The 16,705-nt window shown below is 34.7% G+C and overlaps 4 protein-coding genes across 4 annotated transcripts; 3 read left to right on the plus strand and 1 right to left on the minus strand.

Moving 5' to 3' along the window:
• Positions 1-373: 373 nt before the first annotated feature.
• On the plus strand, positions 374-1,419 carry LOC105435910 (hypothetical protein). The gene has a single exon (XM_011659606.2). It carries the CDS (start codon positions 564-566, stop codon positions 1,068-1,070), a length of 507 nt encoding a protein of 168 aa, XP_011657908.1. The 5' UTR covers positions 374-563; the 3' UTR covers positions 1,071-1,419.
• Positions 1,420-2,954: 1,535 nt separating this feature from the next.
• Positions 2,955-7,816, plus strand: LOC101215762 (hypothetical protein). Its single transcript, XM_004143360.3, has 3 exons — positions 2,955-3,782; positions 4,072-4,259; positions 6,925-7,816. The coding sequence occupies exons 1-3, from the start codon at positions 3,146-3,148 to the stop codon at positions 7,600-7,602; spliced, it is 1,503 nt and encodes a 500-aa protein (XP_004143408.1). The 5' UTR covers positions 2,955-3,145; the 3' UTR covers positions 7,603-7,816.
• A 191-nt stretch (positions 7,817-8,007) lies between these two features.
• On the minus strand, positions 8,008-11,023 carry LOC101215529 (ACT domain-containing protein ACR1). The gene is made up of 7 exons (XM_004143359.3): positions 10,474-11,023; positions 10,301-10,346; positions 9,979-10,093; positions 9,630-9,697; positions 8,904-9,536; positions 8,575-8,679; positions 8,008-8,498 (listed from the first exon to the last, which is right to left on the minus strand). Exons 1-7 carry the CDS (start codon positions 10,548-10,550, stop codon positions 8,112-8,114), a joined length of 1,431 nt encoding a protein of 476 aa, XP_004143407.1. The 5' UTR covers positions 10,551-11,023; the 3' UTR covers positions 8,008-8,111.
• Positions 11,024-14,190: 3,167 nt separating this feature from the next.
• Positions 14,191-15,354, plus strand: LOC101203085 (protein PHLOEM PROTEIN 2-LIKE A10). Its single transcript, XM_004143479.2, has one exon. It carries the CDS (start codon positions 14,191-14,193, stop codon positions 15,352-15,354), a length of 1,164 nt encoding a protein of 387 aa, XP_004143527.1.
• The last annotated feature ends 1,351 nt before the right edge of the window (positions 15,355-16,705 follow it).

The following is a 16,705-nucleotide window of genomic DNA, read 5'->3' on the forward strand; positions in this document are numbered from 1 at the left end:
TATAATAATTAAGAAAGTTATGGATGTTATTATAATTTATATGGAAGAAAATAACAAAATAGAGGCGGCTGAGCTGCTAGCCTGCTCCCCTTGTTTTGTTAATAAACCCTTCTCCAGCTACACCCTTCCCTCCCATACACTAATCTCAAGTTATCCTAATTTTATGAAAAATGATTACCAATCTCTAGTACATTTTTATTATATTTTGTAAACCTTTTGATTTATTATGTGGTATATAAAAAGGGTCCTAATTTTATTTTATTTTATTTCAATTTTGCTTAAACCCACTTCATTAGTACATTATGAGAGGGTCCACAACTCCCAATTGTTGAATAATTTGAAGTCAAATTATTGGCTTTGACTATTTTTAAATACTTTTTTTTTCTTAGTGCCCATTTCCCCGCCTACGTTAGATGACAAATTGACAAAAAGGCAGATATTTGAATGTTTGACTTCATGTTTTTGGGCAGTTTCAAATTCTTTATATAAATGCTACTTTTTTTTTTGTTTTTTTGGGTTATAATTTCACTTGGATTTGAGTTTGTTTTAAAAGAAAGGAGGATATGGATGCGTTTTGTGCTTATACTTCTTCATCCTCTTCCTCTTCTTCCAGCTTTTTGGCTAAAAAAAACGACCAATCTGAGCATCAAAGTGTGAAGAGGGAGATTTCGAGTTATTCTAATAACAATATTCATTGTGTTCGGAAGCCGATGGTGAAGCCGTGGAAGAAACCAGCGATTGCGCCACTGCCACCTACTCGGCCCAGGGTTTACAAAGTCGACCCAATTAACTTCCGGGGTTTGGTTCAGAAGCTTACCGGTTTGGCTGAACTCCGATCTCCACGGCTTCAAAAAATGGCGCCACCACCGCTTGATATTTCCCGACGCCAAGACTCTTGCTCTGCCGCCGTGGAAGACACGGTGTTTAAGGCTTCGTCGCTTTTGAAGGTGGAGAATGAGGCGGTGGACGGTGGGGGCTTTCTTGAGCTCAATTTGTCGCCCTTCAACAAGAATTGGTGCTCTTTCCCTGCATTGAGTCCTGAGACTTTGGCCATTTTGGATGCAATTTAGATTGGTTTGTTATATATTTTTTTTGGCTGATGGGGGAAAATTAAATTTCCAAAGTTGGTAATAATGTAATCAAAATAACCAAACACATACATGGAGAGATCATGGGTAGGTTCTCCATTTTGGTTTTATATTTAGGTTTGTGAAAGAATATTTATATCATATGATTTTTTTTCCCTTCTTCCCTTTCTTAATTGAGTACAAACTTATTGTGGTTTTATCAAATCTCCCTTGTAAAATGTAGTAAAAGATAAACACTTTACTGTTATCTTTTTTCTATTAATGTCAATATGTAATTTACCTAATAGTAACTTTTTTTTAAAAAACCCTAATAGGAAGCTGGTTTGGATAATTTGTGAGATTTGCCCTTTTTTTGGGTATATGGGTTATGTAAGTGATAATTATACCTCCAAACATCTCTATGAATTTATATATCAGAATTTATTATGATATATATGATGTTGTGTATTGAGGAATGAAAATCTGATCATAACTTTATTCTTAGTTTGATCCAAAAACACTTAATTTCAATTGAAGATCTTACTTCTAACAAAAAAAAAAAGTGTCACAGTATAGACAACAAATGAGTAGTAGGCTATTAGCTTGTACAATAATATATATAAAAGTAAATTAAGATTGATTTGAAAATAAAAAAAATTATGCACATCTTGCTTTATTAAGATTGATACATATTGTCATTTAGCATCAAACTTCCAGAAACACACATTTTGTGAAAAAAGAAGTGTTCAATGATTTAGCCTTGGCTTTTCATAAGAAAAAATGATTAGTAGATGAAGATTTAGAAGAAGATAGTGAAGAATGTGATGAAATTGCATTAAGATGAAAAAGGCAATTGAAAATGATGAAAAGTAGATAACCATAATTAATGCTTTTGGTCTTTAAGGTCTAGAAACAAATTAAAAGATCATAAGAATGGCTTTTGAAACAAGCATATATGGTTGCCTTTAATTTGTCCTGAAAAATCATTTTAGCACATGAAATATTTAGTTTCAATTAGTTTCTCTATAATACTAATTTTTTAATATAATAAATAAAACTAGAAGTTAGATAATGTGATATTATTATTTTAATGTTTTCATATTATCATCTTTTAAATTTTTTATAATAGTTAAACTATTGAATTGATATTGTACATGATATGGTCGTATATATAATACAATAATTTTATCATTATGATTTTAAACTTGAAATGAAGAATTATTTCATGGTATTAATTATTGCTTTCTTTCAATTAAATATTTTACGTGTTATTTAAGATTTTACTCGAAAAGTTACAACCATTATATGAAAAGTAATATAAGAGAGTTTACGAAAAATATAGAAATAAAAGTGAAATTAAATATTGAACATGAAAGAATATTAGAGAGTAATATTCAAAGCAACTTCTGATATCAATGAGTATCTTTTTCTCCCTAAAACTGTTCCCTTTCTATTTTCTCTACTCATAAGAAAAAATTAAGCGATAATATTAATTGTATTTGAGCTAGAATTTGGGAGAATTTCATGAATGTGGCAAGTTTTCCAAACTATTGTCTGGACCTATGAAAATTAAATTGAACTGAATCTACATGGTAATAATTTGAGAGTAAAAGTAGTTCAATTGATCGATGTAACCAAAATTGATTATAGAAAGACGGGGAAGAAAAACAAAGAAACGCGGAATACCAATTTGTGGAAATAGACAGCTTTACAATTGGAAACAGAAAACAAATTAAACATCTTATCAAACCGACATAGGGAGGGAAATTATTGACTGGGGTTAGCCTTACAATTGGTTCGGGCTGGGTTGAAAACAGAGGCCCGCAAATCCCAAAGCCCAACTTGGCCCACCTGCGTCCTTCCATTTCATTCTTCTTTCGTCTAAGTAAATGATGAATGATATGACGAGATGGCTGGCTTCCTGGCTGCCTGCCTTTGGATGAAACAAAGAAACTGAAGAAAGAACGCCCTCAAGTAATCTCCGATTGAGGAAGCTCCTTTCCTTCACTTCCCACTCTCCAAGCTGCGATCTTCTTCACTCCACCACTCTTTAACCTTCTCTGCGTTCACATTTCACCATGGCCTGGTTGGCCAGATCCATTGCAAATTCATTGAAGCTTGACGATGACGATGAAGACGAACCAAATGCCGTTCCCAACCCCAAATCACCGCTCAAATCCGATTCCTTATCTAATCAATACCATCGGACGGAGTCTCCCTCATCGCCCTCCTCTTCCTCTTCAACTCCCACTGCCAGAGGTGTCAAAGAGGACTTGTCCGAGCTCAAGAATACCCTAACCCGCCAATTCTGGGGTGTTGCCTCTTTCCTTGCCCCTCCGCCTGAGCATTCTGCTTCACATTCTCAACTCTCTGATCTAAAACCTAATGAACCGATTGATAAGTCAACAACCGACAATTCATCTAATTCTAAATTGTCTGAAGAAGATCTAATTGCTGGAATTCGCAGTGATTTCGCGGAAATTAGCGGGAAGTTTAAGACCGGGATCTCCAAGCTTTCCAACACCAAGGCTGTTTCTGATATCACCAAGATTGCTTCCAATTTTCTTCAGTTTGGATCAGAGGATTCTTTGGAGAATTATGATGTGGGAAACGCGGTTGGTGTAACAGAGGAGGTTTTGTTATTTGTGAGGAATATTGTGCAGCATCCTGAGACCTGGCTGGACTTTCCTCTTCCTTATGACGAAGATTCCGACGGTACCTCTCGTTTTTTCTATCTGATACTTCCTCCATTGCACAAATTCAATGTTTCTTTTTTCCTGGATATAAATATTTGACGCGCAGTATGGTATTATGTCAATTTATTTAGTAAGTTTAGATTTTGAGTGATCACGGATGTGCTTCTGACAGAATATCTTGAGCTTCTTTTGTTCTTTTACAGCAATTAACTTGTTAATCTTGTTAGTTATCTCTCTTATCGCATGTATCAGCAGATCCACATCAATTTTAAACCAACTGTTTTTCTCATTTGATTACTCGTATATAGATCTTGAGTTATCTGATGCCCAGCAAGAACATGCTTTAGCTGTTGAACATTTTGTTCCAAGATTGGCTGCTTTGAGGATTGAACTTTGTCCTCAATACATGAGTGAAGATTGCTTTTGGAAGATCTATTTTGTGCTCTTGCATCCTAGACTTAGCAAGCATGATGCTGAGCTTTTATCAACATCCCAAGTAAGTTGGCACTCTTATTAAATACCATTATTTTTTGGTGGCGTTGGCCCTTGCACTATTCCCATGTGTGACAGTCAATGGGGTGAAGTGGTCCTCATATTTCATTATCTATTCTAAGAATTCAAAATGTTGGATGCTTATTAGTTATTCCGCAGAAAAGCAATTATAGTTTTAGTACAAGAAATGCGTAAATTATTTGTGTGTTTGTATTCAAAACTAGTTTTCATTGAGAAAAATGAAAAACATGAGTGGGAGAAACAATAAAGTGAAAGCCTAAGACGAGAGGAGTCTGAAAACAAAAAGCATCTTAACCTAACAATAAAGCCTTATTTAGGGTAATAGTTATTTACGTGATGGGCAGGGGAGAAAATATTTTGTGTCTGAAATCAGTAGGACCCTCTTGGTAATCTGGTGATTGCCTTACAATTTATAGTATGTGAGGTAGAGGAGAAAGACTGCGTTTCATAGTTCCTTTTGGGAGAGACTCAAGCCTAGTGAATAGCATAGGACGTTCCTCTTCTCTTTTATTTAATGTTCTTCTGGATTTGTAAACTTGATCCACATAGGGAGCGTTGATCCTTGGCTAGGAAATGAAGACATTCCCATAACATCCTTGGTTATTGATCCACGAAGTGAGATGTTGATCTTTGTGGCTAGGAAGTATTGCGTGTTGTTCATTCTTTTTTGAACATGTTGGTGCGAGATGAATTTCAGTTTAAAAGGTAGATAGGGATGATATTGGAAAATTTGACTTAGAGTATGTATTTTATATCATTGATGCAATGGCAGTGAAGTATATGTATTCTTCTGTCCGGAGATCACCAGGGAATTATAAAATGGAAATTGTTTTTTGTGAATGCATATAACCCTAATGAGATGAAATGCAAAACCCAAAATCTGTCCAACCTACCCCACCCCAGAGAAATTTATTTAGCTTGGATTGAGAGAACATGTTCTACCTAATGCATGACGGCCAGCTATAAGGTGATGGGCCAACAATTTAACAGGGCATGTGGATGATTCCTCTTTCCTGTAATTGCACGATTGATTCCCTGTTCCAAATAGTTTTCTAAGCATGCAACAACAAAATCCTCTCAAACAAGGATTATTCCAAAGGTGGTATGTGGCTGGCCCATGTTTGCCTGATAAGCTGGCAACTAGGGTCATTGGATAGTCTGACAGAGAGGTCAGGAAGAAGGAACTAGGCACCACCTTCGAAACAGTTAGTGAACTCCATTCTGCAACATCCAGGACGCCCTCCCCTTGCCTCCAATGATGTCCCCAGAGGACTAACCAGTGTTGATGCAAGCTTAAAATGGATTTAGTCAACCCTCTATTTTCAACTGGAAGCTTGGGTTCCTATCCTAAAGAAATCTAAATCTGGTTTTACTTTCAAAATATATTCCCGAACTGCATTGATCTTCCTTCTGATTTCCAAATTTCTAAGTTTTCAATCACGATCATCGTTATATAAATGGCCCAATCTAGTGGGCTTCTCAATGTTAATTGAACAAGGTTAAGTTGTCAGATCTGCACATTTGGAATGAAAGGAATCATTGCACTTTCAACGTTAAAGAAATGGACTTTGCCCATTTTTTTACCATCTTTTGTATATATCTCCGTCTTGGTGTAAACACACTTCATTTTTGTGATCGTAATCTTACTACTCTTATAGCTTAATGGAATGTAATCTCTCATGGCTCTTTTTCCCTTTTTGAATTTCATAATATCAATGAAATAGTGATTAAATCTCTCATAAAAAAAAGGTTAAGCTGTCAGATCTTATCCTTCAAAGCTTCCTTTTGTTGTCCTTCCTTTTTTGTCATCTGAATAGGGATGACGTCAAGCATGATTTCATCTCCATACTCCCTTAGCCAAGAGGCTTAGCTGGTCCACTAGATATATGTTACACTTGCCACTTCCATGTAAATAATCGAAGAGTCCAAAGCTTTTTAGCATCTTGAGCAGACATGGTATGGTGCTCTTGATGAGGGGACTATGCTACCTGAAACGGAGATGAAACCCTGATGACAACGACCGATGCTGTACCTTAATCATGTCCCTCAACTCGTCCTTGAGTTGAAAGATGGCAGTTTTTTAGTAGGAGCTTTGCCCATCTTCCTCATAAGTTCACAGCTTCTAATTTTAGTAATTTTCTTATGGGACTCTTTAGTAGCTTTTACCTGTTTCAGGGAAAACAAGTTGCTTTGAACTTTCTTGAGGGTCTTAGATAGCATTGATAATTTGGTCTGTTGGATGGTCAAATGCTTGTTATTGCAAGAATCGTTTGGTCATCATCAGCTACTAGCCCAACGTGGATATTTTTATATTACATGTTTTTCTCATCAAGTTGCTAGCCTCTAAATTGGCTGAAGTTTTCTCAGTTGAAATAAGAAAGCAACGGCCATGATGCTGAAATGTTTGCTTTATTTGTAGTTTATTTTCCTTATTTGTAGAAGTAAAGTTTTACTGAATTGGAAAATTTGCTTTCTTCCCGAGTGTTTTGTTATTGTTGGAAGCAATCTGTCAAATGTTGGTTTGGGCACTATCTAAGTAACTATTTTTCCAAATATGCATCAGAGGATTCTGGAATATTCAAAGTTGCAGTTCCCTATTCCGAATAATTAATCAGTAATTCTTTGAACTTGTTCGACTGTATTTCTAGGTACTAGAAGCCAGAGCACAATTTCATGAATTACAACAACTAACCAAGGAAAAGATTGAGCCTCAGATATCTAGAAATATCTCTTCTAGTTCGAAAGGATCTTCTGATTCATCAAATGAGGAGCTTCTCTCTGTTCCACATAGAGATCAATGTGAACCACCAATTGTTCAGAACTCCCCTGATAGGACAGCCCCTTCCTCATTAGTGACTGATGTTGAGACTGACAAGCATCCAATTAAGAACGTGGAAATCCAAGTTGTAGACAGTCCTATCATTGAGGAAATGCCCTTGCAAACCGGCGTTGAACATTCCCATTCTGGTCCTTCCAAAGTTTTTGATGACATAGACGTGGATGATGCAGATGATTGGTTGAAAGAGGAGACTCTTGAGATTGATGGTGACAGTGGAACTAACATCCCTATTGGGAACGATGAGGATGTATCGTTTAGCGATCTCGAGGACGACGATCAGGAGGTGCCAGCATATCATAAGAAGGGTACATCGGGCTCTGATTCTTCAACTAAAGATTCCCGAGATTGGGTTCAGCTTAGCCGAACTTCTGGCGATTCAGACAAGGAGATAAGCACCTTAGAGATTAAGCATGCTGGATCCGGGCATGTAGGCACCCGCAAGGAATCAAGTGACTGGCTTAATGTCGACGACATTGATTCAATGTGACAATAACTCCTCCATTGCACTCTTCAATCCGTCTATCTTCAAAGAATTTTATCTCATTCTCTCCAATGTATATCATCGATGTGTTTTCTCTATATGAATCAAGCGTTTTAGTTTTGGGAACTATGTCATGATATCTCTGTATATAGAAAAACTTGTAAAACACAACATTCATTTACATGCAAATAACAAATGGCTTTGTAGTAATTACCATGGTGTCATTCTGTATTTGTAATTTGTTCAGCTCATTTTTAAGACCGTTGTACTATTGTTATATCATTTTTCCCGTCTTTTTACTTGGTTGTGTAAAATCCATTTGCTTGCCAAATTTCAATGTATTACCTCAGTTTCATTTTTGCTTATATCATCCAGATAAGATAAGACTTATGCTATCGGCTAAAACAGATATAGTTCACAACTATCTTTATTGCCACTAGCGATTAACCTTACAACACTTTCTATACAACTTTATCTTACAAGACATACATCCAACATTAGAATCCCTTCCTTCACTACGATTTAATAGAGCCAAAGTTAGTTGAAAGGCGTTCAAGTTGAGACCACAACAAGTTGCCTAATGAAAATCTTGGCTTATCTTCAACTCTAGCGACTTTTGTCCCATGATTTGCTCTTGAAGAGGAGGTTCGATCATCCCATTTTGAAGGCCCTTGAACTACAGCAATTGAACCTCCAATCTCTTTAAGCACCAAGTCCAGTATATGTGGGTCTACATCTACATCATGCCCCGATGCATCTGTGATGAAAATAGACCCAATAGCTCTCTTGCCATTGGTTTTAACATCCATGGTAGAAATCGAAAAACCGTTCTCACGAAATACCCGTGTGATATCTGATAACAATCCTACTCGATTTAAAGCGCAGAGTTCCAACCTCAATCCCTGTAATGTAGTCCATTTCGTTAATGTTAAACTGACATATAAGATGGTGATAGCAAGAGTTTTGAAGGAGCCATACATGTGAAACCCTTCTCTCTATGGCTGCAACAAGGGCTTGTAAAAGCCTTTTCCTTTCACACTCTGAATCTAAGATACAACCGCCTTTTTGCCTAATAAAATACTCCTGCCATTTTGAACACAAAGACAAAATTGCATCAGCCCCACCACACACACAACTTGACAATTTTTGGACAAAACAAAAGCCAGACAATTTTTGGACCAAAACAAAAGCCAACTTGGATTGGAAATGGCACATGAACTTAGGGAAGCACAAAGTAATCTCAATATGCGCAACTAGTTGCAACATTCAAATTCTAGACCATTACAACACAAAGACACAAATAGTACCTGATAAGCCACAGTCCCATTTGAACTCACTGCAGCATGAAACACCACGTACTGTAAGTCCGTAAGAGCACAAACCGTATCGAACAACAGCTTCGGACGATCACGACTTCTGATATTGATAATCGAATATCCTTTCTCCTTACAACTCTCTATCTTTACGTGTGTACGAGTGCAACTCATTTTACACGATTTGCTATCGTCGTGACACCGACACTGCTCGTAGTCGCCATTGGCATACATCAACTGGTGGAGCCGCCGCTCGGGGTGGGTCCATCCAGCCGATGGAGCTGTCAACTTCACGCTGCTTGTTTCCCCCTGTCCATTATGGGCGTCAACCACGTTCTCAAGTTGCTCTTGCACATGGGCCAGCCGTTTTGAATCCTTTATCATTCCACCATTCCAACCTTCTTCTATGTAGATAATGGAGGCTGCCTTTTTGTGGTGGGTCCATGCCACGGCCGCTGTGATGTTACAACCCAATTCAACCAGGACGGCGAATATCTCCGACAAGAGACCTGGTCTATCAATTCCGGTAATCTCCGCTGCCGTGTGCTCTGGTGACAATAATTCTTTTCCTGTGTTGCACATTCTCACTTTTCTTGGTGACCCTTCTTTCCTACTTGCACATAATGCCTGTAATTGCATAGTAGTATTTGAATATGCATTATAATTTCTCTATTAATTAAGCATAGTTTATGAGGGTCAAAAGAAACATTAAAAAGAGACCTGCTTGATGTAATGGATAAGACTTTCATCCGTGAGTTTATTTCCAAACTGATCTGTCACATGGAAAACTGCAGCACCATACATATGTAAAAACACAACCCATTACAAGTCAGCTTCCATTATAATAAAATCACATTAACAATCATTCATCTTTTTGGGAAATTTCGAGTCTCCTTCCTCTAAATAGTATTATAGAAGTTGTTATCCGATAAGTCAGCTTCCATTCATCTTAGTGCTGGAATTATTATATATTTGCTTTTGGTTAATCATAGTTTTAATCAACCAATTAGAACATAAAACAAGTATAATTAAGTGGGATAAGTTTGTATTAACGTGGATAGGTACTGACCGTCCATGAACCATCCTCCATCTGAAGAAATGTAAGATTTGGAGATAACAAGGTCAAGATCCGTCAAAACCTGAACCATCTCAAGTAGAATTCCATGTTTGTTTGCACTATCAACCTGTCAAATCAAAATAGAACAAACAAAACCCCTCAAAGATTAAAACTTTTCAAAGTCTTAGCTAAAAGGTAATGAATGAATTCAAAGGGTGATCTTCGAATTCCATCTCTGTTACAGATGAGGATATATATTAAATGGCAGAAATGGGAAGGGAAGAATACGACGAACATAAATTAAAAGAAGAAATTTAGAAGAAAAGGACTGAACCTTCACAAGGGTACAATCTTGAAAGGTATCATTATCAATGCAAACTCTGCAAAATGGCAAAAAAAGAAAAGAAAAAAAGAAACCCCAATTGAGAGAACATTTAGAAGCAAAGATGGGAGGGTAAAGAAACGAAGAAAGATGAAAGATTGATGTGTGTGTGTTTTTATTTTAACCTGGGAGGGTAAATTCTTTCAATGAGTAATTCCAACTGGGGATCCACAAAATAAGGCTGATGATAGATAGTTTCCATATCCTCTGATTTTTCACTTCGAAAAGCAGAGAGAAGTTTTAAAGATGGAGATGGAAGGCATGTATGGAATGGCGATGGACGAGGGAAAGTAAAAGGAAATGAAAAGAAGAAAGAAAAAGGAGAGGCGGAGAAGGGTAACTTTTTATGGTTACTATGAATAGAAAGAAGAAAGGGAAAATAGTTTTGGCGGCAACAGAATTGAGGCAGTTCTACAATGTAAGATAGATGGAGCAGCTGCTTTTGAGTTTTTGAGTTTGATAAGGTTTAAAAAAAGAAGAAGAAGAAGAAGGAAATTGAAAACGTGAAGAAGTAGTTTCATTGGCGGGTTGCCACGTCGGCAAAGGCGTGGCGGAAGTTGGTGGGTGGTTTCCATGCTGTCCAATGGCGGCGGCTGCCTGGAGGAAAAAGGTTGCCACGTGTCCTTCATGACAATAACAAAAAAGAGAAGGGAAAGGAGGAAAGAAGGATGTGTATTTGGAATTTGGTATTTTCCTTCGTACCTAAGCTATCGGACGGATACAAATTAAATCGTTTCTGTTTCTACGAATCTAAAACCTGATTCATACAAATAGTTTCTAAATTCATTCTCCCTTCCACCTTTCTCTTCCCCACCTCCAATTTCATTAAATTTATAAAATTAGTTAAATTATGAGGAAAAAAATAATTCGCATTTCCTATTAATCTAACTTTTGTAGTTAAAATTTACATAAATTTAATACCCTAATAATTTGTTGCAAAAGTATTTTATCCTAATTATACAACATTGGTACGATATAAAATCAAATAGATGCAAATAATACTATCAATAATAAAAATTGATACAAACCTATTTCTATATTGTGCTTGAATTTAGAAATATATGAGAGAAGATTTTAAAAAAAATTGTTGTATGATTTGAGGTTGAGTGTAGAATAGATATAAGTGATGGTTTATGCAATAATTAAAATATTTGTCGTTGGCGTGATTTTAATCATATTTTGTTGTACGCTTCGCCGCCTCTTAGAGCATTCGGTAGTCAATCTCAAGATGGAAACTTCTTTAGCATATCTTGTTTGATTCAATGCTGAGTTGGCCTTCTTAACAAACTAATTTGTTTATGAATATCCATATCCTTTCTTTCCTTTACCTTCTTTTTCAATCAAATGAGTTTGTATCTTTCCACTTCTACTCTTTCTATCTAATTTTCATTCCATACAAACAGAAATAGAGTTGTATACTTCACATTTTTGTAAAATATCCAAACATCTAATCATTCAAGGGGTGGGTATTGATTTCTTTTTTCTTTCTCTTTTTAGTGTATAAGATATAAATTTAAACCTATAACTTTTGTGGTACTCGATACGAGTTAACGTCAGTTGAGTTAAACTTATGTATAATATCTTAATTTTTTTAAAATAATCACATATTATTATTATTCATAAATTATTGGAAGGGTAAAGTTTTGAGTGTTTGAGCTTGAATTAGTTGGGTGGATAAATTAACTAGCACTTGTCCTTTTATTTTATCATCTAAGGCATAATGATATATTTCATAGGTTCTTGTATGCACTTAGCAACACCCACATTTACGGACGCTAGAATCATGTTCATGTTGAGGTACTAATTCAACTTTAATTATTTGATTATGATTCTTTTAAAATATAAAATCTGTGATCGAATTTGCTTTTCAACATTTTAATTTCAATTGTTTAACGTACATATAAGCATTGACAAATTTAGTATAAGTTTGGAGGGTTGAGTCCATCAACTTTATACACTTTGTATATATATATATATATAATTAGCCTAGTTATTTAAAGTACATTTTTTATATTTTTTTTCGCAGCTCCCATTAACAAAGCTTTTGAACACTTCACTGTATGTAAATCATAAGTTATCTATATATGTTGATGAAAACCTATTTTTATTGAATATTATTGCAAGTTTTATGCATATTATACTTATATATACTTCATGAAATTCATTTTAAATTTATAATCACTTTTAAATTTATCTTTTTTTATTAATGTCTTACCAAAATTATAAAGCTTAAAAAACAGTTTTAAAAGATTTGTTTTAACTTTTTAATAAAATTTGGTTATAAATTCCATTATAAGACTACCAATGAATTTCATGCTGAATAAATTGAGAGAACATAAGTTTAACTGTGTTAAAAAAAGAAAAGAAAGAACAACCTTTATAATACACACAGATACATATATACTGTTTTTTAAAATTTTACCATTACTATTTTATATATATAATGCAAACCAAATTAAATTAAAATACAAATAAAATAACATAAAATTTAATTAAAAAAAAAAACTAAACTATTTCTTCATTAGAAAAAAAGTTAGATTGTGCAGACTTTAGATTAGATAGTATTCAACCAGATTGGAAGTGAAACTTCATTGCCCTAAACCCTTAAAAAAACAACTTCATTACTCCTACACTTTACTTCACCAGGAAAAGAAGAAAACATGATTATTTTTTTACCTGGCTATCCTTTTTATAAATGCAAACAAATTTGATCAAAGTGATCTAGTTCATTATTCAATCCATCCCCTTTGAGGACCTTTTGATAATAGAGTGGCCCTTGAGCTTACTCAATTGAATCAGATTTGAATTGTTCATCGGGCCAAACAATTTTGCTTATCATCGGACCAATATGATCATAACTTTCATATATTAAAAGAAACACATATTTTAAAAGAAAAAAACTTTTCTTGCAATGTATTTAGATATATCATAGTTTAAAATTTAATTTGAAGAATGGAAGTCCAAAAGTTAGTCCATGAATTGAGGTATTAAAGGTTGGATCAACCAACCCCTATCGAAGGCAACATCTCAGACATGGAGGTTAGATCTTCACATCTCAAGATCTCTCCCAAAATGAAAGGGAGATGTACATTAAATGAAAAACTAAATTATCTATTCGTTATAAAACGAAAAAGAAAAAGAAAAAGAAGAATAATAATTCACTCCGATCCATCACACATTGAATTTTGGACCGACTTTAGATTGAGTATCCGGCAAGATTGAAAATTGAATCTTCATCACTCCTCATGCTTTCGTTTCATCATAAAAAGAAGAAAACAAATATAAAATAATATGTAAATACAACATAATAATAATAATTAAAAAAAAGAGAGAGAATAATAATAGCGGTATTATTATATTAATAAAAAAAAAAAGGAAAAGAAGTTAATAAATAATAAATAATAAAAGAAATGTCAGAAGAGAAGAATCGAGTAAAGAGTAGTAGAAGAAGAAGAAGATAAGTCGCAATCAAAGGCCCATTAAACTTGGCCCATGTTGAACCAAGCCCATACTTCCACGTGGCACCATACTGCCATAATTAATGATATGATATGTAACACAATCACACTCTTTTCTTTTCTTTCCCCATTATTAGTTCTTGGGGCGGTGCTTCTCCGCTTTCCCACTTTTACTTTACTAATAACTAACTTCAATTTTCCATTAGTTTTATTATCCTTTTACCCGGTCAACTTGTCACGTGTCATCTCCACCTCTACACTTATGGATATAGTTTACATTTCATTTCTTCTTATTCTTCTTATTCTTCTTAAACCTTAACGACGCCTTCATCGACTCAACTCCATCAAAATGGATTGAATCTCTTCCCCCCTCTCAATTTTACGATGAGGGATATGGATAAGGATTTTAAAGTTTCCCCTCGGAGGAGTAATTGGATTCTTCTAATCGCGGCTCTTGGATTTACCGGCTACTCTGCTTACACACTTTATCACCTACCTTCAATCTCTCGAAAGAGAGCTAAGATCTCCAAATTCTTTGCGGCTTTATCTTCTGCTGCCACCGCATTTTCTGATTCCGCTGACTGTGTCGCTACTCTTTCTAAAGATTTAAAGGAGTTTCTTCATTCCGATTCCGATGAAATCCCTCAGAGTTTAAAGCAAATCTCTAAACTCGCCCGATCTGACGAGATCTCCGATTCTTTAACTCGTCTCTCCAAGGCCATAACTCTGGGAGTTTTGCGAGGTTACGACCAGTACTCACGAGGCGGTGATAAGGAGAAGGAGAATGAGAATGAGAAATCGAGTGATTTTACGGATAGAATTATGGAGAAGCTTTGTAGTGAATCTGGGTGTGGGTTTGTTTCTGTTGTAGTTGGGAGTTTCGCTAGAAATTTAGTGATGGCGTTAATGGAGGAGAGTAAATCTGGGAGTAGTTTAGTGGAGGGATGGATGATGGGAGTGGTATACGATGAGAAAAGCAAGGAATTAATGGGGGAGTTAATTAGAATGTTCGTGAGCTCGGCGATATCTGTTTATCTTGAGAAGACGATGGAAATCAACACGTTCGATCAAATATTCTCGGGCCTAACAAATCCGAAGCACGAAAAAGAAATGAGAGAGATGTTGGTTTCTATTTCCAACGGTGCAGTGAAGACATTGATCAGAACATCTCATCAAGTGTTGTTGGGCCAAGGCCCAGGTAAAAAAGTAGAGGAGTTTGAGGATATGGAAATGGGCCTGAAGCCCAAAATGGAAATTGGAAAACGGCCCAGAAATGGAGGGTCAGGGTGGGGGAAGAACAAGAAAGTGATTGTGAATTTGACAGGGAGGATGACATTTGAAATGGTGAGATCGTTTATAGAAGTATTGTTGGAGAAGATATATGAAGGAATGAAACGAAGTGTGGATATAGTGAATGAGGAAGTGATTGAGAGAGGGCTGGAAATTGTAAGGTATGTAGCTTCAAAGACCTCTGTAATTGCTACTATTTGTCTCTCCTTATGCTTCCATGTTCTTGACACAACTTCATGGTTCTTGCTCGCATATTAGATTCTTTTTTTTCTTTTGGCCTGAAATTGCAAGAAGAAGAAAAAAAAAGAAATCCTTTTTTTTTTTTTTTGATTTCAGGTATTTTATTTTTGGAAAATGGGTTTTTATCCATTTGTTGAATTATCTGTACATAGTGTGGATTTTTTTTTCTTTCTCTTTTGGGTGGTTGTTTTTAATGTATGGGAACTATATGTCTGACTATTGAGTCAGAGTCAAAGTTAGCAAATTGAAGTTTCTATATGGTCTTCAACTCTTTTCATTTTTAGCTCTGCCTTGTTGTGTTGTATGTCAAAATTATTGTTTTTGTTTGCTTGGGATTTTATCATGGGGCTTATACTGTTTATTACATTATAATGACATCATTAATGCTGTTGAAATTTTAATAAGAAAAATTGTTATGCATATTGAAATTTAAATCCCACAAATGAAAAATGTGGTTAACTGCAACACTCAAATTTGACAAGTGGATAACTAGCAAACATAAACAACAATGGAATTGTTTGGTAACTAGCAATATAGTTACGTACCTATAATAGCTAATGTAAGCCACAAAACTTAAACCTTGAAATAATACTTGAATTGAAAGAGATTTCATAAATGGGCAGTTTTGAATTTTAAAGAGAGCAATCATTATTTCGTTTACTTTAGCGTCCAATTTGAATGCAAAATAATGCTTTCATTTTTTTGAAACTTAAAACAAGAACCAGGAGGAGCAAACAAAAAAAAGTTTTCACCATTTTACTCCAGTTATTTCTTTAGGACACAATTAAATATCCTTAACCATATCAATTAAATATCATAATAAAAATTTGGGTCGATCACTGAATTTTGTTATATTTAGTCTTTTTATTATTATTATTTTGGAGATAGTTAACAGTTTATTTGTGAAGTCAATACTCATATATAAGTTGAATAAACTTTAGCCATATATAAGATCAAATATAATTGAAAGATTTTAAACTTAGATAAATATTAAATTTTGTATTTACTATTTAATGCAAAAACCAGCCTACATTCAGTTAATTTAAATAACTCTTTGGTTAGCAAAAAAAAAAAAAAAAAATGGTACATGGATATAAAAGTTCTCTTCTCAAGTTAAAATCTCTGCCATTCTTTACTTATCAAATTTAGTAATTGGGACGTTATATATTTATTTTTCAAAACAAATTTAAGTTTGATTGATATACAAATTGTTTGTTGAATAATTTTGTCAAATTTCACTAATTTGAACAAAAGTTTAATTCAATCAATTGATTTTCTTCAAAACTTGATCAATTTTCAATTTTTATATATATTTTTTCTTTAAGTTGAAAGTTAATCTTGGTAACACCTCCTTAAATCATCGAAATTA

This window comes from Cucumis sativus, chromosome 6 (assembly GCF_000004075.3).
Source record: "Cucumis sativus cultivar 9930 chromosome 6, Cucumber_9930_V3, whole genome shotgun sequence".
In the NCBI taxonomy this organism is placed as follows: domain Eukaryota; kingdom Viridiplantae; phylum Streptophyta; class Magnoliopsida; order Cucurbitales; family Cucurbitaceae; genus Cucumis; species Cucumis sativus.

Coding starts and splice junctions, on each gene's coding strand:
- LOC101215762 (XM_004143360.3), top strand. CDS start 3,146: ATGGCCTGGTTGGCCAGATCCATTGCAAATTCATTGAAGCTTGACGAT. Junction 3,783..4,071: donor TTATGACGAAGATTCCGACG/GTACCTCTCGTT, acceptor ACTCGTATATAG/ATCTTGAGTTATCTGATGCC. Junction 4,260..6,924: donor AGCTTTTATCAACATCCCAA/GTAAGTTGGCAC, acceptor CTGTATTTCTAG/GTACTAGAAGCCAGAGCACA.
- LOC101203085 (XM_004143479.2), top strand. CDS start 14,191: ATGAGGGATATGGATAAGGATTTTAAAGTTTCCCCTCGGAGGAGTAAT.
- LOC105435910 (XM_011659606.2), top strand. CDS start 564: ATGGATGCGTTTTGTGCTTATACTTCTTCATCCTCTTCCTCTTCTTCC.
- LOC101215529 (XM_004143359.3), bottom strand. CDS start 10,550: ATGGAAACTATCTATCATCAGCCTTATTTTGTGGATCCCCAGTTGGAA. Junction 10,347..10,473: donor GAAAGAATTTACCCTCCCAG/GTTAAAATAAAA, acceptor GCCATTTTGCAG/AGTTTGCATTGATAATGATA. Junction 9,698..9,978: donor TGGAGGATGGTTCATGGACG/GTCAGTACCTAT, acceptor ATGGTGCTGCAG/TTTTCCATGTGACAGATCAG.